This window comes from Carassius auratus, unplaced genomic scaffold (genome assembly GCF_003368295.1).
Source record: "Carassius auratus strain Wakin unplaced genomic scaffold, ASM336829v1 scaf_tig00006772, whole genome shotgun sequence".
Lineage (NCBI taxonomy): Eukaryota > Metazoa > Chordata > Actinopteri > Cypriniformes > Cyprinidae > Carassius > Carassius auratus.
The window spans coordinates 612,079-638,317 of record NW_020523788.1 but is presented as its reverse complement, the minus strand read 5'-3'; the positions used below and the strand labels follow the sequence as shown (position 1 = coordinate 638,317).

The following is a 26,239-nucleotide window of genomic DNA, read 5'->3' as shown; positions in this document are numbered from 1 at the left end:
GCTATAGAGTTGATTTTAAAATTGTATTAATCGTGTTTAAGTCACTACATGGTATGGCCCCTTTGTATATATCTGAACTTTTAATTGAACGCAGTGAAACAAGATCTCTCCGGTCATCAAACCAGAGACTATTGTTTACACCAAAGACGAGGCTGAAATCCAGGGGCGATCGTGCGTTTTCATCTATCGCCCCAAGACTTTGGAATGAGTTGCCCTCTTCCATTCGATTAGCTCCCTCTGTGTTCATTTTTAAGTCAAGATTAAAAACCTATCTGTTTGATAAAGCTTTTATTTCTGGCTGAAGCACTGTGTTTTACCATGATTTAATTTATAGTTTTTATTTCTTTTAAATTATTTTAAATGGTTGTGGTACTTTTTAATTTTTACATTTTAACTTTTACTTTTATCTTTACTGTGCAACTGTGGTGTGTGTTTTATGTAAAGCACATTGGTCAACCATGTGTTGTGGAAATGGTGCTATATAAATAAAATTGACATTGACATTGACATTATTATTAGAACCAGGAAGTATGAACATATCAGCCCGGTCCTGTCAACACTGCACTGGCTCCCTATCAAACATCATACAGATTTTAAAATATTGCTTATTACTTATAAAGCTTTGAATGGTTTAGCACCTCAGTATTTGAATGAGCTCCTGTTACATTATAATCCTCCACGTCCGCAACATTCTCAAAACTCAGTCAATTTGATAATACCTAGAATATCAAAATCAACTGTGGAACTCTGGAATAACCTACCTAACATTGTTCAGGAGGCAGACACACTCTTGCAGTTTAAATCTAGATTAAAGACCCATCCCTTTAACCTGGTTTACACATAACATACTAATATGCTTTTAATATCACAATCCGTTAAAGGATTTTTAGGCTGCATTTAACCCCTTACCAGTCCCCCCCCCCCCCCCATTTTTTGGCATGGAGACAGAAATGACATACCCAAAATAAAAAGGTTTCTGCTCATGATTCTTGGTGTCTAACAGGTTAACCCCTTACCAGTCCCTCCCATTTTTTGGCATGTAGACAGAAATGACATACCCAAAATAAAAAGGTTTCTGCTCATGATTCTTTCTGACTAGATACATTATCAACCTTTGTTCAGAAAGTTGACACTTCAAAGTTTACTGTTCAGGAATCAGAATCACTCAGACTGTTATGGTAATAGAGATATATAAGCTCAAACATAAAAACAAAAATATTAAAGGGGGGGTGAAATGCTATTTCATGCATACTGAGTTTTTTACACTGTTAAAGAGTTGGATTCCGATGCTAAACATGGACAAAGTTTCAAAAATTAAGTTGTACGTTTGAAGGAGTATTTTTGTTCCAAAAAAACCTCTTCCGGTTTGTCACAAGTTTCGGAAAGTTTTTTTCGAGTATGGGTCTTTGTGACGTTAGATGGAGCAGAATTTCCTTATATGGGTCCTGAGGCACTTCTGCCGGAAGAGCGCGCGCTCCCGTATAGCAGAGCACTGAGAGAGGCTGAGCACAGCCTGATCAGAGCGAGAGTGTCGCGAAATGTCACAAAAGGAGTGTGTTTTTGGTTACCAGGGCAAGACAAATCCTGCACAGATTACCAAAAGAGAAACGCCATTAAGGGACCAGTGGATGGAGTTTATTTTTACAGAGCATCAATGGAGTTGTGCAAGTGTTTTTGTTTGTTCCCTGCATTTCGGATTGCACATTGTTTATTTCTTAAGGATAATGCAGTCCCAACGGAAAGGGTCACGATCGTGTGTTGGAACCACATGCGGTGAGTAAAACTGCTTCAAATATCTCTGTGTTGTTAACTTAGCTATCGGTGCTTAAGCACATCAAGTAAACGACATGCGGTGTTGTCATCAAAATTCACTTTCCACATGTACAGCTTAAAAAAAAAAAAAAAAAAAAAAAAAAAAGACGACATAAAGTGGAACTTAGTCATTTTCCAAAACCGCTAAGCAAATATATACAGTTTCAGTACATACCACATAGAGAAGCCTTTGCTGATGCTGCTCTTGTTAAATTTCAGCCTCTGGATCTGTGTCACAGCTTCCACATGCTCTCAACTCAAAAGCAACTGGCGCTCGTGATTCTTTAGCTCCGCCCACACATCACGCCTCTAGGCGCTCGTGTTTTTCCGGGAAAAATCGGTGCAGACTATCTTTCTCTTATAAATATGATAAAAATAAAGACTTTTTGGAGTTATGAAGGATGCAGTACTACTCTATAGGTACTCAAGATTAACAGGATATTGAGTGAAAACGAGCATTTCACCCCCCCTTTAAAAACATGTGTTTTAAATGTATTTTAAAAAATGTTGATGTAGGATATGAGTTAAGAAACAGTGGAGCTAAAGTCACAAGTTTACCAAAGCTTCATATGAAAATTTCATAATGTAATCTGTAAAACTGTGAATTTTATGAAATATTTTCTAAGGCCATGCCATGTGTGTTTTTAGAGAAGGTCAATCTGATCGATTTATGGCACTTGTCATCACTGTAAGATTTCACATGTAAACACTCATGTGTGCTTTGTGTTTCTGTCTCTGAAAACTCCCCCATTCGTGATTCCATTGTTCTCACCAAGCGAGTCTTTCACACCTCTGCCAGGTTTGACACATTATCCGCATTATTCTTTTATCATTATTCTTTTGCTTTTATTTCACCTTTATTAGCCTTTGTAACAAAGTTTGTTGTGGTATTTCAAGCTTTACAATCCACTAAAATGCAATCTCACTTCAGTCTCAGTCAGTGGCGGCTCCAGACAATTTTGATTGGGGGGGCAATGGGGGGGTCCTGGTCTTTTCAAGGGGGGTCTCATGAAAACCAACAAAAAATACAGTGGACATGGCTAATAACTGCATATTTCTGCTACTAAACAACAAAAACACCTTTGCAATGTAAACAAATGACAGGCTACATTTGTTATTCATATCCTTCACACTGCACTTTCATGTCAGGTATATTATGCATTTTTATTGACATTGATATTTTTACATTTATTTCCAGATAGATATTATTGAGTTTACAGGCTAAAGTGGTCTTGCTGTTGTAAACACTGTTGCTATTGTAGAAAAAATATTTGCATCACATTTAAAATCTGAATTGTTTTTATTTTTATAATGATAATTCAGAGAATGAGAAAATCTGAATAAGCCTTACCAGTGTTGTGATTATTTTTACGTGTTAAAAATAAATAAGTACTGTAATATAATAAAAGTTTATTCAAATAACAAAAAGACCAGACCCCTCGATGCCTGTGAAACTTTTCTCCCTCAAACAGCACGCTAGTGTTACTTCTACACTACAGGCTACACACAGCAATATAAACAACGTATCTGCATGTTCTCACATCACATCGTTCTTGTAAAATAATAAGTAAATAAACACCAAAATCACTTCGCTGAGAATGAAACACCACTTACCAGCTGCCACGATGTTGAAAATATCCTCTAGCAATTAAAAAATGTGCGTGCAGCATGAGGAAACTTCCCGGTTGGATGAGGTCGTAGTCAGGTGAACGGTCATCATGTTGGTCATTTTATTTATGGCTAAATTATTATTAATAAATTGTACTAATATTATGATTGTGCGTGGGCAGGCATTCACAAAAGTTTATGTTATTACGAAAAAAAAATGAGGAAATTTTGCTTTGACAAAAGGGCACTTAAGGGGCAAAGGAGCAGGTGCTCAAGTGAACCGGTTCTTTCGGACAATTCGATCAAATAAACCAGCTGAAAAAAAAAAATGGTTCACCGGTTCAGATGCGCTCTGTGTCAGTCTGCTTCGCGCTGAATCACGCATGCGCAGTTATCATCAGCTCATCGGTTCTCGAATCGGACGCGTCCGACAGAAACGGTTCTCGGTTCAGTGTATGAATAAATGTCGAAATAATTATTATTTATTATTGTTCTGCGTAGTTTGAAGAGAAACATTTTGGATCTTTATCCCGAATATATATATTTTTTAATCAGGAAGAGGCTGGGGGGTCAAATGGGGGGTCAAGGCATTTTTTGGCAGGGTCTTGAGACCCCCCAAGACCCCCCCTGGTGCCGCCGGTGGTCTCAGTATGCATTTAGCCCTTATTTATCAAAAGTCTTACTATAAAAATAGAACAAAACATTTTCTTACGACCTTATGTGAATTTTTGAGACAAAAATGCATTATGAAGAAGAAAAGCACCTGCTATTAGTAGCATTGGAGCTAACGTTAACATCAAGCTACATCAGTAAATTAATGAAATTATTAGTACACTTTTACTCAAAACTCACTTTAAACCCCGATCGAGTGTTTATAATAACTTCCTTTTGCGATCACGGGTGGAATTTGGTCATTTACTGTTGTAAAAATATGTTATTTATAGCCTTTTACATCGCTGCACAAGTTAGCATTTCCGATGTACATTTTCGATTTTTTTTATAAAAACACCCCAGATCTCAAGAAAATCTCATACCAAGTTTTACTATCGTAATCGCGGGTTTATTATTCGAATATTTCGTGTGTACAGAGGTGTTTCAACGTTATGGTAAGATATGAACCAGGAAGTGTACAGGAAGCATGTGACATGATGTGGCGGTGTCCGGTTATGACACTCTAAAGATTGACAAGGCGAAGGACCTATCAGAGTCCGTCTGACACACAGCACGAGTACACGAGACGGCACACACACACTTACACACAGATCGCTAGGAGAGGCTATTTATCATCGGATCGCGTAAATCAGAGGAAAATGAATAGAAATTACGATTCTGTCTGAAGAAATATGAAGTAAACATCAGTAAATATATCCATATATCTCCACAGATATGCATCTTTTGTCTATAAATCCTTATTGACGCTGTTCAATGAGTCTATGTGAACACAAATAAACCGCTCTTGACGTGACTGAATATGAGTGAGTGGTGAATTTCTATTCAAAATGTGGCATAATATGGATTTATTATTTTGCACTACTGACATAAATCACTAAATATCTGTCACTACAACAATGTTTTATCAAAATATTGGTCAAATATCGAAGCTGGAGTCTTTAAACTTTCAATTGATGCACAGTTTGTCCAGATCAAGTAAGAGAGTGAGGTTTAATGTGCTGTGAAAGTGAAACAATAATAAACTGGGGCCATCACCGATCCTTGAATGCAAAGGGGGTTAATTACCCACCATATTCCTACCTAAAATTAACATTTGCACTGGTCAAAATATTTAGCATTGCCTTTTGTGCTTAACTTGAACAAGAAAAAAAATATTTGTCCTGAAATATGAATTACACGTCATTGATGCATTAAATTTACATTTCTTATGTTTACAGAATGTTACAACATTTATTTTATGTTTTAAAACAAATTATAAATAAACTATTTTTATTTCTTAAAAACTGTTGCTTCAATTAATGTTTTTCAAGATAGAACCTTATAATTCCAAGCGGAAAATGAAATTTTAGAATTAAGTTTTATCTGCATTTGACCTATTCCAAAAATCCCCATTTACAAATTTGAGAGGATTTTGATTTAATTCCTCTAATCATTTTTGCTATATGGAATGAAGCTTTGAAGCTCAATACCTCAAAAACTGCTCAGAAGGCAGACAGAACCTTAATTCTAAGGGGGCAATTTGTCAGGACCTACTCATTGTCATAATTTTACTGGAGAATAGTTTGAGAAGGGTATGGACCTTTCAAAAGCTTTTGCTGCAAGCTTGGACACTGTGAGATCCAGATACTTTTTCTCTTGGGTCATCTGATTAAATGGATAGCGCTTCATCTGGTGAAAGTAAGGATGTGGATGTGGTTGGTGATGAAAGAGAGATGAAAGTGTGAGAAATGAATCTTCCCAACTTAGCTCCACTTCTGCATACAGGGAAATGTTAGAGGTAATAACACTTGCTACTAAGAGGCTCCATTTAGTGTGGTCACATGAAAGGCAGAAGCCTGCCGCGGCAGATTTGACAAGCGCTTCCTGTCCGGTCATCAACCCCACACGTCTCCCCTTTTTTCCTAACCTCCACATGGAGTTAGTGGGATCGTGGGACACGCCATATTAAAATACATTTTTACTCGGTCAAAAAATGAGCAGCACATCACAGTGGTTTATATGGTCATTGTTGCAAAATTATGACCATAACGACATAATGACTATACGGACTGTAATGGTGTTTTAAATGTGCTTTTGATGATGTTGACTTGACGTTTACAATTCAAACATGTTCAGGTATAAGCAATGAAGAGCAAAGTTTGTGCTAGGAAACCATGTTTAAATAATGAGAAATGCTGGTCAATAAACGTGTGCTGATAAAACAAAATCATTGTGTATGGTTTTTTGTGTTACTTTATGATGTTTTGAGTTTTAAGATTTATTTTCCTTTCTTTCTCTGAAATAATGTTTCTATATAATTGCAACCAAATCATCTATTGCCCTTGAAGGTTTGCGGTGTATTTCCTTGTGAAAATTGTGATGAAATATCATAATTTCATCAGTGGTTTGTTGCAACCTCTGTTTAACCCCGGTAAGGCCAGTATGGATTAGGATTAACAACCAGGTTGCTCAACTGTTTAAAAAAAGAAAAAAAGAAAGTGAATGTATTTCATGGCAAAGCTGAACTGGTTGTAATCGTTTCTTGGCACAAACCTGAATGAGTGAAGCAAGCCAGCCATCTTTTATACCCGGATATCCGAGGAGTGACTGGGCATATAAATTTAACTCGTCAAATTTCACTTGCCTTTTCTGAATGTGTCAGAGGTGTTTTCTGGTAGACTTTGTGGATCTGTGCACACTTTGTAAACCAGAGCATGTACACGGAGCAGAACAGCGTGATTTTGCTGCTTTTTTGGAGCAGATTTTGCTGCAGATTCTTGAAAGTCATCATGCATCATGGTCATCAGCATCATGGTTTTCTCTTGCTCCAAGAGCGTGCCACTACAGCTCCATCACAAGCACAACTCATGTTAATGGCACAAACACAATCATGTGTTAAGCAAAGTTAAACACCACTGACAGAAAAAAAGATTTTCAGAAAAATGTTTGACATGTAAGTACTGTGGCAAAACAGGCTGATATCTGATTAGTGAGAGTACTCACACCATTAGCCAAAACTGACAGATAGTTTACAATATAAACTGGGAAACCTGGGGATGATCCTGCCAGCCATTGCAGAAACACACAAAATGATGGCTGGTGTCTCCAGTCCACTGGAAATGCTGCATTTGCAAAAACTAGCTAAGAACTCATTATAAAAGGATTTATAAAAATGTTTCCTACCTTTTATGTTACAACTGCAACACATTCATAATAATATGTACAAAATACCTTCAAATTAAAGTATATTAAATTAATTAATCTCCCTGTGGTCTTGTTTGGTATGGCAGGTTGACGGTGCTCTGTTCGATTCAATGTCACTGGCGACACTTAAGGATCACCTCTCATCATCCTGATCGGAAAGTCTCTTTCCGAACAGTCGCACACATTCCAGGTGTAACAGAAATGAGTCGAACCAGACAAATTAAAGAGTCTATCAAAGCTGTGCATTGAAACACGAGCTGAAGTCATAAATCAGTTCTGGTGCCACAAGAACCAAGCAAGATGACCAACCAACTTGTTCACACAACAGCTTTCAACATGAACACCACTAGAGCAATTATTTACAATTTCAATTCGAAGAAGAGATTGTCAAATTTGTTGTTCGTAATTGAAATGCAACCCATCACATGAAAACCCATGAGAGTACTGCACAAGTCCCATTGACTCCCCCCCCCCCCACCTAGCAGAACCAGACTGAAATTCCTAAGGGGAAAGGGCTTTAAACCTCTGTCTTCACAGAACATCCCTTTGCCAGGGAATGGCAAAGAAACTGCTTTTTGTACATATATATGGACCAGAATGAACTCAAAAAGACTTATAAATGAATCGTTCCATTGCTTAACTCCATATTCATTTACGTGTAACCCACACATTTGACTATCATGTATAATCACTTATTGTGTATGTCTTTTGATAACTATAGGATACATAGTCATGTCTAGTATTGATATAATCAAATTTTCTTGCTTGATATTGTCCTGACAATCATTTATTTGTAAAATATATCATAATCATGTTATAGGAATCATGTCCAAAATTAGACCCTGCAAGGCAGAAACCACATGCTTGGTAAGATAAACAAATGATTTATGATACCCCCGAGCCAAGACCATATCTGATTGGTCAAGACAACATTTGAGGTGTGGCCAACAGGCAAGTTTAAATACTTTGGACACCATGAAATTTCGCTTTTAGTCCCTAGCTGCTGCTATTAGCCATGTCGGCTTTTAGTTCTAGTATTGCTTGTGCTATCAGTCATGCCTTGCTCTTAGCTTTTAGCTTGTAGCTTTGCTACCTAGCTTTAAGCTTCTAGCCATGCGGTTAGTCATCATTGTTCTTTGAGCGCGATTCCAGCGTGCCTGCCTGCTGCTACTATGCCACGATGAGAAGGAACACAACCTAGTCTCGTCAAACTTTATTTCTTTTCTTTTCCGTTTGAGAGTTTCGTGTTCTGAGTTAAGTTTTGTAACGTCGAGTCTCCGACGCTTGACCTCGGGTGCCCGTTCAACTCCAACCAGCGCACACGACTCTGCACTTTCAGCCAACGCCCAACAACCACGGGCTTCCCAAGACGTCACTTCAGCCACTACTGAACTTCCAGCCAATCAGCGACACCGGGATACCCCTTTCAACGGGAGTCCCTTTCACAGGAAACTAAGGCAACGTATCCCCAGATATTTGTTGTGCTGGTGCATCTAATATAATTTTAACCCCATTTAGGAACTCAATGCGAGGACTAATTACGTGATTGATGGTTGTTCATGTCTATGCAATTTAACGTATTGCTGTAAACTTGGGATTTCACATTTCCATTCTCTTAAACTCATCTTTCCCTAACTTTCGATCTTCCTGCAACTTGTGTGAATGTGTGAGTGCGTGCGTTTATGTGTTAGAGTAGTTTATATGTCTTAAATTTATCTAATAAAGCCTTATTCATATTGAAAAGAGAAGTATCTTGTGTTTTGTGCTTACAAGGTAATGTCTTAAACTGCCGATCTTGTTACTGTGCTAATTGATAGTGTTTCACTATAGTTTGGATATTAATATCCAGCGCAGATTTGATGTTAAATGGCTTGTTCAGTGAATCGCAGGGCGTCTCAGTGATCAGCCGTGAAACAGTGATTCTGTTCAAATTCCCTTTAAAATCTTAAATGATTCCCTTTGAGCTAAATTGACCTGTTTCCCTTACACAGGCCACGAGTGTCTACTCCCAGGCTCATCTTGGGAGGATTCGGAGCTGTTCCCGGTCTCCACCCTCTCCGTCAGTGGGATCCTTGGGCCCAGATTGCCATCATCGTCTGCCTGGTATTGTTACTGATTTCTGGATATTCCTTGCCGTTTCTGATTGCTGCTTGTCTGACCACAAATACTGCAATCGGATCCAAACATCTCTGACTCCACGTGACGGTATGTATTACAGATTGATGTATGTATTAACAGGTTTTCGCCATGAACTATAGCCACATATGCTGGTATGTCTTAAAAAGTAAATAAATAAACAATCAGCAATATGGCTACATACAGGGCTGTTCCCACCATGGCCCACCGGGGCCTTTTCTGTGGTCTAACTCTCAGTATGGTCTATAATGGCCTCTATCCAGCCTATCATGGCTCTATCACTATCCAGTCTATCTTGGCCTCTATCAATACCTGGCCTATCGGGGCCTCAATCACTGCCAAAAAATTACAATTAAACTGACTATCATAGCCTCTATCACTGTCTGGCCTATTGTGGCCTCTTTCACTGTCTGGCCTATCGTGACCCATCTCCTCTACTCTAAATCTATAGCTACTTCTAAATTCCAGATGCCCTTTCACCATCCCCTAAGACTTTAACCTGAGGCCAAAGTCATTTTAAGACAAGTCATGCCACTCAGCGGTCATCTTTGAATACGCCTCTTGGGCACTCCTATCTCTTTTTAATGGTGAAACATTAAATTCGCCAAAATTATTCACTAAGCTTATGATTAAATTTCATAACTGAAATCACCTTATATATTAGATAAAAACTGTGTCATAATGTTGTAACTTCTGCTCAAATAGCGTTATTAAAAACCGAAGTTAACACCAACACCACAACGGCGGCATTCCAGGCGGATGAGCCCGCAGATGACTACAGCACCATCACAGCAGCACCTTAGTTGGATGAGCCCACAACTAACAACAGCACCACTTGCTTATTCAGGCTAGATCAGTCAGTGGACATGTGCAGTCCTAAGCGCATGTCTAAGACCGCTGACTGTTTCTAAAGCAACCGGTATGCTTCTAATGGCAGTTGCAGTGATGTGCTGACTTACTGATCGGCTCTTTCATTCAGAAGGTGGGGCTTCCTGTGATTGAGTGACCATATTGGCAAGTGCATATTCTATAGTGTTTGTTCACACAGACCAGCCGGTATCCTTCAACCTGCAATTCTATTTCCTTCTTTCTATCCATTCTCCCTCTCCCTCCCTCCCTCCCTCCCTCCATCTCTGCATCTTGCAACACACATCACTCACAAACATCCTTTCATACCAACATCCATTCTTCCCCTTTCCTTCAGCCATTTATAGCAATACGGCCTTCACATCTCTAATAATTCTCAACAGCTATTTGGTTTTAAGAGGTTTTAATGCATTTGCTATACTTGTATTTTAATCGTTGCCATGGAAATAACATAAGATGTTGATTTGGCATTACATTAAAATATATAACTCAATAGCCTCTTATTCTCCCCTCTCTATACCCCCCGCTAGCACGTTCTTCCTACTTCCCTCTACCTCCTCCCCCTCCTATATCCTCTCATCCCCGACCCCCCACTCACAAACATCCTTTCATCCCAACATCCATTCTTCCACCATTCATTCATCTCTCCCCACTTCCCTCTACCTCCTCTCCCCTTCCAATAAACTTTCATCCTCGACCCCCCCCCCACTCAAAGACATCCTTTCATCCTAGCATCCATTCTTCCACCTTTAATTCAGACATTTTCAGGGCTGCCTCTCGTCTAACTGCAGGCTCCTTCACACCTGCGCGTTCAGTGACGGAGCTCATGCGAGAAACCCTACAACACCAGCAGACTGACTTGCAAAGCACCTCCGTACTCTTATCAGGAACCTGATATAGTTGACAGGCCACAAGCAGAAGAGGCTGAATTAATTCAAATTATCTTCTCTCCACGACACTCACATTCCAACAATTAACCATATCATCACAACTCCAGAATACTCATTCACTTAGCAAGCCATGGAGCTTGTCTCGCCAAAGTCGATACCACTGGTAGATGGTCATTTGTCTCGTGTATATTCATGAATAGCTATATCATATAATTAAACAAATTACATTTTGCTTGTTTAACTGAAATATATAATTTTCAGTAAAAAAATAATAATTAATAAAAGTTACATAATTAAGTATTGGTAAGTATTTATCATAATTATTGTGCATAAGTGTTGGGGTGAGCTAGCAATGCAATACATTCTGGTGTAATCTTAATTTTTAAGTTGTAGTATTCAAGGAGCTGCCGATGTCTCTTTTGTGTAGACACTGCAAATATTGCTAACGCTGAGAAAAAAATGCACTAGTTATGCTGCCTTCATGTGCTATCAGAAATGTTCTATTTCCCACTTCATTACGAGCTTTTCTCGTCTCTGAACTCTTCATGATAAAACTCAAAATCTAAATTATTTTATTTGATATTTAAAGAGAATGGTTTGCATTAGATACATCTGTAGCTTTAATGAAATTGCTTTAATTGAAATTAAGCTGTTCTTACAAGCTAAACTGTATGTAGTTTTATGGAAACAATTTGAATAATTATACAAACTGTCCCATTCTGAAGTACTGCATATTACAGCTCTACCATTTACAAATGTTTATTGTACAAACTGTAAAATATATAGAAGCTCTAATAGATTTCAGATATTAAAAAAATAATCATTTAATTCAGTGATACTTATATAGCTGGAAGCAGTGATTACCAGGGTTCAAGCAGCCCTGGGGCGAACCTTGGTGATGTTGTTGACAGTGTGAGTGCTACCATCCCTCAAAGTTTCAAGTCTCCATGGGCCTGTTTATACCTGGTCACTTCATGCATTTTTTTTTGATGGGATAGCTATCCGATCGTGAAAAGACCTGGTGTAAATGCCCTCCAAAACGCATTTGAGACGGATATAAATCCGATTGCTAAAACCACTACAGGAGGAGGTCTGGGTTGGCGGACCTGATCAACGGTGACCTGACTAGGTTCTGTGAAATCAACGGGGACCTGATCAACGGTGACCTGACTTGACTCTGGAAAGTCGACGGTGACTTGCCCTGGCTCTGGAGGCTCATCGGTGACTAGCCCTGGCTCTGGAGGGTCCACGAACACCTGACTCGACTCTGGAGGGTCCACGAACACCTGCCTCGACTCTGGAGGGTCCACGGGCACCTGCCTCGACTCTGGAGGGTCCACGGGCACCTGCCTCGACTCTGGAGGGTCCACGGGCACCTGCCTCGACCCTGGAGGGTCCACTGGGCACCTGACTCGACCCTGGAGGGTCCACTGGGCACCTGACTCGACCCTGGAGGGTCCACTGGGCACCTGACTCGACCCTGGAGGGTCCACTGGGCACCTGACTTGACTTTGGACTGCCTGTAGAGGCGTTAGACGCCTCGGCTTCGGGCACCTCCTCTGGAACGGCCTCGGGCACCGCCTCGGGAATGATCTCCGGGCTTTGAGGAACGGTAGACACCCGTCTCCTCCTCTTCCGCCCCCTATGGTGGCGAGTCGGTGGCACCTTGTCTAGAGGCTCAGGTGTTGAGTCGGCCATCTTGTGCTGTGGCGCTGGGCTGGCGGTCATCTTGTGCTGTGGCGCTGGGCTGGCGGCCATCTTGTGCTGTGACGCTGGGCTGGCGGCCATCTTGTGCTGTGGCTCTGAGCTGGCAGCAATCTTGTGCTGTGGCGCTGGGCTGGCGGCCATATGGTGCAGCGGCACTGGGCTGGCGGCCATATGGTGCACCGGCGCTGGGCTGGCGGCCATATGGTGCAGCGGTTTTGGGGCTTTAAAGTCCTCTGCCTCTCCCAAAGGGAAAGGAGAACCACATAACAAGAGCGAAAAGTCCATTATATCCCTTAAGCTGCAATTAAACTCCCCTCTAGGTAACCATGATTTTACTGGTTCATTGAGTCCAAAACGGAATAAATCCTTAAACAAGACTTCATCGCCTAGAGGAACTCACAAGGAAAACGCTAGGAAATGTCAGACTGGCTAAACAAGACTTTGCAGTGAGTGAGAGTGAGTGTGCTGCTTATATGTGTGTGTAAATGAGGTGCAGGTGTGGCAAGGAAATTGGCTGATGAATGATGTGCAGGTGTGGCAGGGTGATTGTGATGCAGTGACCTATGGGTAATGTAGTTTGGGTGTGGTGCAACAGTATGAGAGGTGCTAGTGTCCAAGTGACATCTAGTGGTTGATGGGTGGAATGGTCCTGAGTGGAGTGCCCTCTACTGAAGCTCATGGGCACTCCATCTAATGATCGTGACAATACCATTGCTTCTCCACTCTGCAAACAAAGAACCACCAATAGATGGTGGCAGATCGGGATTTAAGGATAAGGGGGAAAGCCTGGAGATTTTACCAAAATTCCCACAGAACTTGTTTGTGTCATGCCAAGCCCGAAGAGTGTTGTAAACTATATACGTTTTTGTTATTTGATGTAGTGCATTTATGTTGTTAATGAATGGTAGCAAGGTTGTATAAATAGGAGTACAAAGTTCTTCTTCTATGTCTATCCAGACTGCATTATTATGTCTTTGCACCCAGCTAATAATGTTCTTTGTCTGGGTGGCCCAATAGTACATCTGTAAGTCTGGTATTGCCAGTCCCCCTTTCTCTCTGGATTTTGTTAGTTTAAAAGCTATTCTTGGTGATGAATTTTTCCAGATGAAAGAGGTTAACATTTTGTTTACAGATTTAAAGAAAGTTTTATCCAAGTAACAGGGCAGTGACTGAAATAAATAACTAAAACGGGACAGAAAATTAATTTTAATTACATTAGTTCGTCCGAGAAATGAGATGGGGAGCAATTTCCAATGTTCTAATTCTCCTTTAATCTTTTTAAGCAGTAGAATGTAGTTTATGAGGTAGAGGTCCTTAAGTTTTAGAGCCACATTCACCCAAAGATATTTAACCCCTTTACGTGCGAACATCGCCGACGGCCCCAGTTTATTATTGTTCCACTTTCACAGCACATTAAACATCACTGTCTTACTTCATCTGGACAAACTGTGCATCAATTGAAAGTTTAAAGACTCTAGTTTCGATATTTGACCAATATTTTGATAAAACATTGTTGCAGTGACAGATATTTAGTGATTTATGTCAGAAGTGCAAAATAATAAATCCGTATTATGCCACATTTTGAATAGAAATTAATCACTCACTCATATTCAGTCAGGTCAGCAGCGGTTTATTTGTGTTCACATAGACTCACTGAACAGCGTCAATAAGGATTTATAGACTAAAGATGCATATCTGCGGAGATATATGGATATATTTACTGATGTTTACTTCATATTTCTTCAGACAGAATCGTCATTTCTATTCATTTTCCACGGATTTACGCGATCTGATGATAAACAGCCTCTCCCAGCGATCTGTGTGTGCGTGCAGTAGTCACAGCTCGTGCGGTGTGTGGAAGGGATAACCGCAGGTAGACTGGTGAGTGGTCTGATATAAGAATGGGCCCTATATCCAGTGGTGGACAGTAACGAAGTAGCTTTACTTCGTTACTGTACTTAAGTACATTTTTCAAGTATCTGTACTTTACTGGAGTAGTTTTATTTTGAGTAACTTTTACTTTTACTTCAATACATTCCAAAGCATAAGATCGTACTTTTAACTTCACTGCATTTCATAAAACATATCGTTACTCCCTATAATATATCACGTGCTCCGACACTCAGAAGCAGTGTCTGATTCATCATGAACGAACTGAGTCTTTTCAAAATAAACTTTTAAATCGGATCGCAAATCGCACCAAACGATTTGTTTACGAATTAGAATGATCCGATTGCAGCTGTTCTGGAGTCGACCACTCAATGATTCAAATGAACCGTTTAGTGCGAGTCTACAGAAGTAAGAACTGGGAGATCTTGTCAGCGCACGTCCATCTGTTGTTGCTAAAAGTAAGTTATTAATGTAGTGATTAATTGTAACTGAAAATCATATTTAGGTCAAAATTGTCAGTTGTTTGGGAATATAAATCTGCTGTAAAGAGTGATCTGTTTAAGCCCACTGAAATGCTCGAGTGCAGACGATGCAGACACATCAATCAGCGTCTCTGTGTTTTAGGTAAAAAAAAAAAAAAAAACATTAAACTAACACAGATTAAATAAAATAACTTATGCATGTTCAAATTCCCCGCTGCCGTAATATCAACAGTTATATTAAAATGCTACCATGTCTTACGTGATGTCTGTTTTTATATTGTTTATCAACAGTAACGTTATATTGTTTGGATTAACTAGACGAGTAGACAGACATGAATGTTTATTCATAACCGTACTGAAAATAAGTAAATATTGTTAGCTGATGCTAACTGTCTAGCTAACAAGCTTGCTGGTGCTCACTTGAGGTAATTTTTATAAAGAATGTCCAAATATATTTATTCAACCACCTATATATATATATATATATATATATATATATATATATATATATATATAGATTACATCTAGGGACAAAAGTAAGGATGTGATGTTCAGAACATGGTAACTACAGTAATTATCAAAGCGGGAAGAGATGCACCCCGTTTGGCCAGGTTTTTTTTTAAACCACAGACAAGATTTGAGAAGGAAAAAATCATTATGAAAATATAATTATATTTTCCTTAAAATGTTCTTCCTAACTTCAGGCCTTATTATCATATGTCACATATAACTGTGATGTTCTGTAAAACAACAAACTTTAAAATACTTTTTTCTTACTGGTGAAAATCAGATGGTCAACTCTGCTTTCTCTCAGGTACATCACAGTGTAAGCTTCACAGTGAACATAACTCTCGTCTACATAGTCCATATCAACTACAAAAATATATCTCCACTCCATATGGTTATTTTGGAAAAAATCCCAGGTATTTTGAGCAGTAGGATTAGAAAAAAAATATGTGCTAATATAAAATTAAATTAAGTAGCCTATATAAAATTGCAAACATCTATCTTTCAGTACTTTTTTACTTTCACTTGAGTAAAATTGAAAAAGGAGTACTTTTACTTTTACTGGAGTAATATTTTACTATGCGTATCTGTACCTTTACTCAAGTACTTGATTTGTGTACTTCGTCCACCACTGTCTATATCACATGAAACTATAGATGAGAGATGATCTTGGGGTAAAAAAAATAAATCTAATTGGGAGTATGATTTGTGTCTATCCGAATAGAAAGTGTAATCTTTCCTTATGGGATTAAGTTCTCTCCAAACATCGACCAGGCCTACATCAGCCATGGCTAATCTCAGTCTTAGAAGCGTTGGGGTTAGACAGTGTGGTTGAAGATTTGTCTAAGTTACTATCCATATGACAATTAAAATCTCCAGCAACTATTCCAAAGTCTGTATTATATTGATTAAATAGGCTGATTATATCCATCATGAATTTAGGGTTATCTTCGTTTGGTGCGTATATGTTCAACAATGTCAGTTCTTGTCCATATAGCATCCCCTTTATTAGTATTTGTCTGCCACCGAAATCGCTATATTGCTCCTTAAATAAGAAAGGTATTCTTTTATGAATAAGTATTGCAGTTCCCCTTTTATTGCTAGTAAAGCTAGAAAAATAAACTTCCCCAACCCAATCTCTCTTGAGTTTTTTGTGCTCTTCAATGGACAAATGCGTTTCCTGAAGGAAAGCTATGTCTACTTTTTCTTTTTTTAAGAATGTAAGAACTCTTACAGTGTTGTGTTGGGTGGCCAAGGCCTCTGACATTAAACGTTATTACATTAAGTGTACTAGACATACAGAGTTTTGCCTGCTACATTGGTTTCGTGTGACCATGATAGAGTTGAAGTAAAAGAAAGAACAATATAAGACCAACAAACTAATAATAGTAAAAAATATAACATGGGTAGAGCATGAGGGGCCCCCTCTACCCACTCCTTCCACGCCTCCCCAAAACCCTAGCCTAGTCCCCAAACGACAAGGCAACCCCATTGAAACACGTAACACCCTCAAGTGACCAGCAAGTAACTGCTAACTGTCAACAGCGCACATCTGTTTAGAAAAGGCGGCATCTCTGTGCAGGAAAACAGCAAGATAAGAGTTAAACCTTAAATTTCTTAGCTGGTACTTCGCTCCACTTAACAGCAAGCATGCAGGTAATAAAAAACAAAACAAAAAAAACCACCTTTTATATTTGCCCAAATAAACAATTTAATAGCATGAACAAAGATATATGTATAATTATTGTTCTCAAGTGCATTATATATATATATATATATATATATATATATATATATATATATATATACACACACACACACACACACACACACACACATATATAATGCTCAGCCTTGCTCTCTACTACATACCATGCTAGAAAGGTATCAAATATATCCAAAATAAAGTGATAGTCATATAAAAAGGCTGCTAATATTCACGGAAAATAAATCAATAAAATAAAGATAAAGCAAGAGTCTGTTTTATAGTAGCCTGTGTGTGCCTGCTGCGGATTGTTCATATTTCCCACCGATGTAGAGCCCAACGTTACCTGGCTTAACTGGCCACCATCAGGCCCAAAGGTGAGCCTGATTTCTGCACAAAAATGTATGTACACATCCCTCTTCGGGTATATAAAACGATTCAGTTCAAACCTGGTAAATTTAGGCTATTTTACGGTGAAATTCCTTAGCCTCTTGTGGGGAGGAAAACATCTGAATCTTCCCGTTGTGTAGCACTCTCAGTTCACATGGTTGGAGGTGAAATCCTCGGAAGGTCCCCATGTCAACACACAGCTATTTTACAGTGTTGAACTCCCGTCTTCGTCGGATCGTCTCTGCGGAGAAATCCTGGACGAATGCGAATTTGGATCCGTCGTGTGTAATGTCCCGTTGTCTTGTGGAGCGTAAGACGAATTCTTTATCTTGATAGTTGAGAAAGCGAAGGAGGATGGCTCGATTCTGGTTGGGGATAGCTGAGGCCAGGGTACGGTGGGCTCTTTCTAATATGAATACTCTTGTCGGATTCGATGTCCAGCCACTGGGGTAACATATCGTTTATAAAGTCCAAAAGAGGACGCTTACCCTCAGCTCCCTCCTTAAGACCAAACAGCCGGATATTTTTCCTCCTACCGAGGTTTTCTAGGTCTTCTGTCTTTTCTTCCAGGTATGCGAGCCGTCTTGTTGCTTTAGCAAGATCCCTCTCGCTACTATCCAGCGCGTCCTCTGTAGCGACTATGCGGGCTTCAGCTTCCTCGATTCGTTTTTCATTAGCTGTCACGTCTCGTTTAATTTCACCTAAATTATTCTCCATCACCGAGATAGAGTTCGCCAGCTCCCCCAGTTGGTTGTTTATTCCGTCCAGCTTCGAGCTGAACTCAGATCGGAGTGATTTAAGCTCAGTTAGCACGTCGGTTACACTAGCCATGCTGTTGTCTTCGACACTCTCGACCGGAGAAGATATCTTCACGCTTCTTAAGCTTGTTTTGCGAGCATTCGAGAAGATTTCACACTCCTTTGGTACAGGGGGTTTAGGCATTATTTGCATTGTGTAGTCATTTTTAAATGACAAGGTTTGCAAAGGTCTGGAGCTGTTTAATGTGCGATGTTGTACGGAGCCGTCAAACTATGCTGCCATCTTGTTCGGGCTCTCTAGCGCCCCCCCATCATCCCCTACGATGGATTCTTACTAACAACCACAGTCTCCTTATGTTCTCCACCTCCTCGAAGACTTAAAATCGTTGCACCTTCATCTGAAACACCATATTTAGGATATCTACACCAATCTACATTTTCACTGAACTCTTCCTACCATTATCAGAGTAGAAACCTCAAAGCCTCACACTTCATCTGAGCTAGACAGATGTATATGGGGTCAGCTACCAGGACTTCTAGGCCACCTTAACAATGCCATCCAGATAATACCTCAAGGGAAATCCTTCGCATCAGACATTCTGTCAAAAGCAGAAACCATGCCTTCCCCTACGACAGAGTCACATTAGATAAGCATGCAATGGAAATGTGCCTCCGGCAACAGCACCTCTCATCATGGAACAAAATTTCGTTACATAATATCTACATCTCTCGTCCCGTCTGCATCCAACTGTACACTGATGCAACACCCTAAATAGACTTCAGCAGTTAATATGGTGGCTCCTGGATTATTTCTGAACAGCCTCCGAAATTCAGTTCCCACAATCCACAGTCAAGAGCATCTCCACAGCATAATGAAACATATCCAATAGTCATAACAGACATCCTTTGGGGGGTTGAATGTTCCTAATCTACTCATCTGCTCAGACTTTGCAGCAGAAGTTGAAACTTTAAACAAGGGATGATTATGTTTGGCAGTTATGCAATTCATGCATAGACCCACTTAATCTCTACTCAAAAACAATTCCTCTTGGGAGGAACTCATATACCAGGACTCCTCAATCTTGTAACCGACTCTTCATCTCATTTCCCATTCCCAGAAGTTAGACTTGCATCCCTCGCTGGTTATACCACAGATCGCACACCAAACATGCTTCCCAATAAGCCATTCTTACTTGCCTTGCTCCAAGCATGATCTCCAGAATACCTCTCCGGCAGGAACTGTCTCAAAGCTTTCTTTCCCATCAACTGACCAGCCGTCCATTCACAACTTAATATTTTATGCTCATTCCTTCCTAAGATCCCCATGTGCATGTCTAAACCTACTTGTCAGGGATTAACTACTTCTATGAATAACAACTGGCTATGATTGCCCAGCTTCTCTCATTCTCACACATTTGTACTAATAAAGGCTTACATAAAAACAAGAACCTGTGTTAACCACCTAACGCCTGAACTATTCAGCCTCTGCATCCTCTCCGTATGATTAGGCATTCCGAGCTAACACATAAATCAGCTCTTCCCTACTTGGGGGTCCCAATTTTCTGGCCTAAATATATGCTAGAGACGGTACCCCCAGCATGAGTCCATCTGAGCCATCAATTCTAGATGCCCTGATCAACCTGACCATCATCCCATTCCCTCAACCCCTTCATCCTCTTTCTACACTTCCCCAACTCCCTGTTTAACAAACAGTTTCATAGATTCTTTGTGACATGGTCCTAGCTAGTGAACACTAAAATAGAAAGGTTTTTGTTAATAGAAAAGTTTGGGGAGCCTTGCAGAATTAATTCATAGAGGAGAGGGCCTTTAAGTACAAAAAGGTTGATAACCACTGATTTAGCCTAATCTATCTTTTTTTTTTTTTTCAAAAGTAAAGTAAATGATAATTATTTGTTTGGGCTAATATTACTGTTCCAATAAAGGACATTTATGTTTTTCTCTTAGTATTGTGTATTCTTTTTGTACTGAATGCCTGAATGCTTATGTTATTTAAAAAAAAAAATGAAATTTACAGTGAAGCGGTAATTAGGCACAAATTTTGCCATGGAGTGAACAAAGAGTGAGGAGGGAGCAGGAAAGTAAAAAGAAGAGTACTTATGGAATGGTTTGAGAGCAGAGCGGACACTTTAGTTGCCGTTACACTTCACTCACATACTCTGTTCACAGCCCACTGTTAAAGTTAAATTAAATGTGGATTGTTAACTGTGTTGTATGTTAACTGTGACAAGATGACTTACAGGCTAGTTTACAGTGACAAGATGAGCGTAAATATGCAACAGATCCTCTGTTTAAGATGCAATTGTATGATGTAATAGTAAGTCTAATAGTAAGTCCCAGCTTGCTTCACTCTTCTGCTACACACTCAAAAGTGTGTACTTTTTCTTTACAAATAAGTACATACTTTTAGGGCATAGTATAAGTAGATTAATTGGGATACAGGATCTTTCTCATCCCAAGCATTGTTTTTTTTTAAAATAATTTTATCTCTTGACCCCAGCACTGGTTATTGTCTCACCTGGGGTCAATGGTCACTGACCCATCACTGAGATAAGGAGGAAGATTGATGGATACGTCACTCTTTATAGACACACAGCTGGGCTCTGGAGATTCTGATCTCTTTTTCTTAGTATCACTAGAAGGAAGAGAAAAAACATAAATAACTTTTTTTTAATCAATGATGTTTAAATTGTATTTATTGACTCCAGCACTGGTTATTGTCTCACCTGGGGTCAATGGTCACTGACCCATCACTGAGATAAGGAGGCAGATTAATGGATACGTCACTCTTTATAGACACACAGCTGGGCTCTGGAGATGCTGCACTCTGGTTCTGATAGTGAACAATATCTGCTTCCTCTCTCTCCTCATAGTTACTCATTTTAGACTTCTATAATTGAATTGTGATTTTCAACCCTAGACTGGCAAACACAGAAAACATAAATTATTCATAACAGAAAATTAATGAATTATTGTAATAAATATTAAAGCTACAAGCAGCACTGAAAGGATCCTCACACCTAGAGCCATCTCCATCCGGTGGCCTTAGGAAAACAGTGAATGGTGGGCAATATGCATTTAAAGTGGTAAATACAGTCATTTATATGTGCTAAACTTCCTGTTGTCAGCTGGTGGCACTATGTCTATAACTGAATTCTGGCATGTAGCTGTCTTCAGGCCAGGACTTTTGTCAAATGTGTTAAATTTGGTGCTGATCGGACATTGCATGTTTAATTTAGTTTAAAACAAGACATTTCCTTTTGTCAGCAGGTAGCTCTATGGCTATATCTGAATGTTGGTCTTTAGATGTCTTCAGGCCAGGATTCTATTCAAATGTGTGAAGTTTGGGGCAGATTGACATTGTATTGCTGAGTTACAGCAACTTCCTTCGCCATGGCAAAACATCACAATTTGTCAGACCGCCATGGACACACCTTTAAACGAAAACTCAAGATCTTCACAATATAACATCGCAAACGCCGTTTGATTACACTGATCAAATATAATGTTGTCATTAAATCTCTAGGAGTTTGTTACATCTCTCATATGTCATTTCCTGTTGACAGCAGGTGGCACTATGACTGAATATGGGCATGGGCATGGTCATGTGTTCAGGACAGGACCTGTATCAAATGTGAAGTTTTAGAAAAGTAGAAGAAGATTTAAAGCTGCAAGCAGCACTGAAAGAGCCCTCGCAACCGCAAACAACTCCAGCACCATGTGGCTTTAGGAAAACAGCGAACAGTGAGCAATATGCTTTTTAAGTGGTAAATATTCAAGGAATATATCCAAGTCATTTATATGTGCCAAGCATCCTGCTGCCAGCTGGTAGTGCTATGACTACAAATGAATATGGGCATATAGATATCTTCAGGCCAGGATTTTTATCAAACATGTGAAGTTTGGTGCATATTGAACATGGAATGTTTGAGTTAATGTAAAACACGACATATTCTGTTACCAACAGGTGGTGCTATGATTATAATTGAATATTGGCCTTTAAATTTAGGGCAGACTGGACATTGCATGATTTAGTTAGTATATAACATGACATTTCCAGTTGCCAACAACTGGCACTATAAATTATAACTGAATATTTGTTTGGGTGAACCAACCCTTTAACCGAGACACTTACAAAAAACAAAAATCTAATATACAATTATTTACATATCTGCATTTGGCAGATGCTTTTATCCCAAGTGACTTACATTGCTTTTATTACAGGGACCCCCAGTCCGCCCAGAGCAACCTGGAGAAAAGAACCTTGCTCAAGTACACACTGGTGGTGACAGCTGCTGAGATCAAACCAGCAACTTTCTGCTTACCACTTCAGTGGTTTAGCCAACTAAACCATTATAGTAATGAAACTATAACAAAAATTAGCATGTAATTGAAAACATGAAATTAAATTTGGCAAGAAAAGGAATGCTGACAATATTAATTGTAAAATGTTTTAACATGTTTAAATGTTTTACAGGTAGATGTGCTCTTGGAGATCAGGCACACAAATGTTTGGAGCAGATACAGTTGCAGTCAGACTGTCTCACACATTTTCCCACTTTTGCTTCAAAGTTGTGGGGTTCAGGGGGCCATCATCATGGTCTTTCTCACCCTCTGGCTCAACAATGTACTCTTTGAGAAGAGCGAGATTGTGAAGCACAATAATTATTTTCACAATAATAATTCTTTAAGACTCAGTATAGGGTGATGAAGCAGATGAAGCAATGATGGACGTGATGGACGGCAAAGACAAGTGAAGGTGGACATGGTTGTCAGCTGCATCAGAATAAAGCTGCAAAAATGGCACAGCTGTGTGAAATTTTACAGTATTTATTTATTGTGATGCTTGCTTTTATTCATTCTTTTACTTATTTATTCATGTTTCCTGTTGTTGTCGGTAAATAAAATATATTATTTGATTAATTTAAGTATTAAATGTATGCATTTAGCAGACGCTTTTATCCATAGCGACTTACATTGCATTCAGGCTAACAATTTTCTCCTAACATTAATTCATTATTTGACTGAAAATTGAGATGTATTCACCTTGGCTGCATTTGTCTCGTGTATATTGATGAATAGCTGTATCATATAATGAAACAAATTACATTTTGCTTGTTTAACTGAAATATATAAATTTCAGTAAAAAATAATAATAAATAAAAGTAAAATAATTAAGTTTTGGTAAGTATTTATCATAATTATTGTGCATAAGTGTTGGGGTGAGCTAGCAATGCAATACATTCTGGGGTAATCTTAATTTTTAAGTTGTAGTATTTACATTTTTCGAATATAAAAGCAACTTCTCGTCTCAAAATGCAAGATCTTCAAGGAGCTGCCGATGTCTCTTTTGTGTAGACAATATACTGCAAATATTGCTAACGCTGAGAAAAAAATGAACTATTATACAAACTGTCCCATACTGAAGTCCTGCGTATTACAGCTCTACCATTTACAAATGTTTATTGCACAAACTGTAAAATATATAGAAGCTCTAATAGATTTCAGATATTTAAAAAAACTCATTTAATTCAGTGATACTTATATAGCTGGAAGCAGTGATTACCAGGGCAACCCTGGGGCAAACCTTGGTGACGTTGTTGACAGTGTGAGTGCTACCATCCCTCAAAGTTTCAAGTCTCCATGGGCCTGTTTATACCTGGTCACTTCATGCATTTTTTTTTTTTTGATGGAATAGCTACCCGATCGTGAAAAGACCTGGTGTAAATGCCTTCCAAAACGCATTTGAGACGGATATAAATCCGATTGCCAAAACCACTACAGGAGGGGGTATGGGTTACATTCCAGACGAAACTGGAAAAGTGGAAATGCATCTGGTTGTTGAAACCACATATGTAAATTTTACTCCTCCTAAATTGTTGAAATAATAAATGTGTGAGACCATGTTATAGGCTATGACAGTCTTGTATGTAAGATAATTGAATTGACTTTGTTTTAAGTGATATCATGCTTGCATTTTCAGAGAAACCAAATGAAAAGAGGCACAGTCTGACATACAAAAAGCCAGTTATTAAAAACTTGAACTGCTACACCACTTGTAGCAATAGTGAATTAACAGTCTTCAAGAAGAGATATAAGTTTAAATCAATGATTAAATCCACAAAGTCAGAAATACTACAAATATGTAATGAAACCATCAGTACACATAATTTTGTGTCACAAGGAAACAGTGTTGAAGCAGTAAAATCAGAGTCAGCTGGTTCAGGCTATAATGATTCAGTCACAGAGGAGTTCCCTGGTGCAGTGTCTGATGAGGTTCTGTTGCATCCACTCATTATGCATGATGTTAATAATGACGCAGTCGAATCAACAGCCTTTGACTCCTACTGAATCAGAAGGTTCAACTACTGAGTTAATCGTCGTCTACCTGCTTCATCTCATTTGTTGCACTAACTGCACTTTTAAGTATTTTGCAAATGTTTCATCCAGAATTGCCCAGAGATGCCAGGACAGTTCTTAGGACCCTAGCCCATTTGTCCACTAGAAAGATGGAGGATGGGGAGTATTATAATTTTAGCTTGGCAAGGGGAATAGTGTCACATTTGAAAAGCTTAATCCTGCCTGAACAATTGCAACCTGTTAAATTACAGTTCAATATAGATGGGCTTCCATTTTTCAAAGGCTGTACACTTAAATCCTGGCCAATTCTTGTCATTGTTAATTGTGATTAAAACCTAACACCCCTTCCTCGTTGGCCATTACTGTGGTATGAAAAAGCCCAAGTGTATATTTGAGTTCTTTAAGCCATTTATTGATGATTTGACTGATATTCTTACTGAGTTTTAATCCCCCTGACTCTGGGGGGTGTTAATGTGATGGTGAAAAGAGGTTTTGTAGTTTATAACTTTACTGCGAAGCTTGTTTGAAAGAGTTTGCTGTTTGGATTATTCAAGCAGTAACTAAAAGTGTTCGAACTTTTGTCTTTATTCAGTTTCTAAACATGGTGGCAGAGGATGGCTGCTGGACACTATAAGGACCCACCATAGTTAAACATAGATAAAAACTGTAAAATTATTAAAAGTCATATGAGAGTTCGGAAAAAATGAAGTGGAAATGTGTAAGTGGAAATGTGTGTGTTAAGGAACTGGAAAAAAAGAAACAAGCCCTGGCTGTCGCTTTATTACTAACGTAGAGCAAGAGATGCCGCTTTGGAAATATCTGCTGATGATTTGAGGGTATGAGAAAAATTCTTGTTGTTGGATTCTGTTTTTAAAAGAGGAAAAAGACAGCCAATACCATAGCTACACTGAATTTGATTGGATAAAAAGAGAGCATGGAATCGCAATGGCTAATTATATTATTGAGGCCCATATAATGAACTGCATAAGGAGCCTTTAGTCAGGTATGTGACTGAGAGGGAAGAGTTACAATAAAGAATGTTATGACAAAACAAATTGTAACGATACAAATCTCCATATTCATCGGGAAGAAGGAGGCGGGAACCGGCGCACAATCAAAACTCATTTTAATATTCAAAAGTAAATACAAAACGGCGCACCAGCCCCTCACGGACGACTGGTGCGCATAAATAAAAAGCAAACATAAAATAATGTCCCAGGCCTGGTCCTCTCTCGTCCTTCACGGTCGTCACTC

General features: G+C 39.1%; 1 protein-coding gene across 4 annotated transcripts in view; it reads right to left on the bottom strand.

Annotated features, from left to right (window-relative positions):
- The window catches only part of LOC113071284 (NACHT, LRR and PYD domains-containing protein 12), a 173,382-nt gene that overhangs the window by 117,127 nt on the left and 30,016 nt on the right, over window positions 1-26,239 (bottom strand). For 3 of the 4 annotated variants that reach the window (XM_026244647.1, XM_026244648.1, XM_026244646.1), the window contains exons 2-3: window positions 21,352-21,546; window positions 21,144-21,260 (exon numbers count right to left, since the gene is read on the bottom strand). In XM_026244647.1, coding sequence (XP_026100432.1) covers window positions 21,144-21,260; window positions 21,352-21,506 — 272 coding nt within the window. In that variant the 5' untranslated portion in view covers window positions 21,507-21,546. The remainder of the gene's footprint in view (window positions 1-21,143; window positions 21,261-21,351; window positions 21,547-26,239) is intronic. The other variant, XM_026244649.1, reaches the window with a different exon arrangement.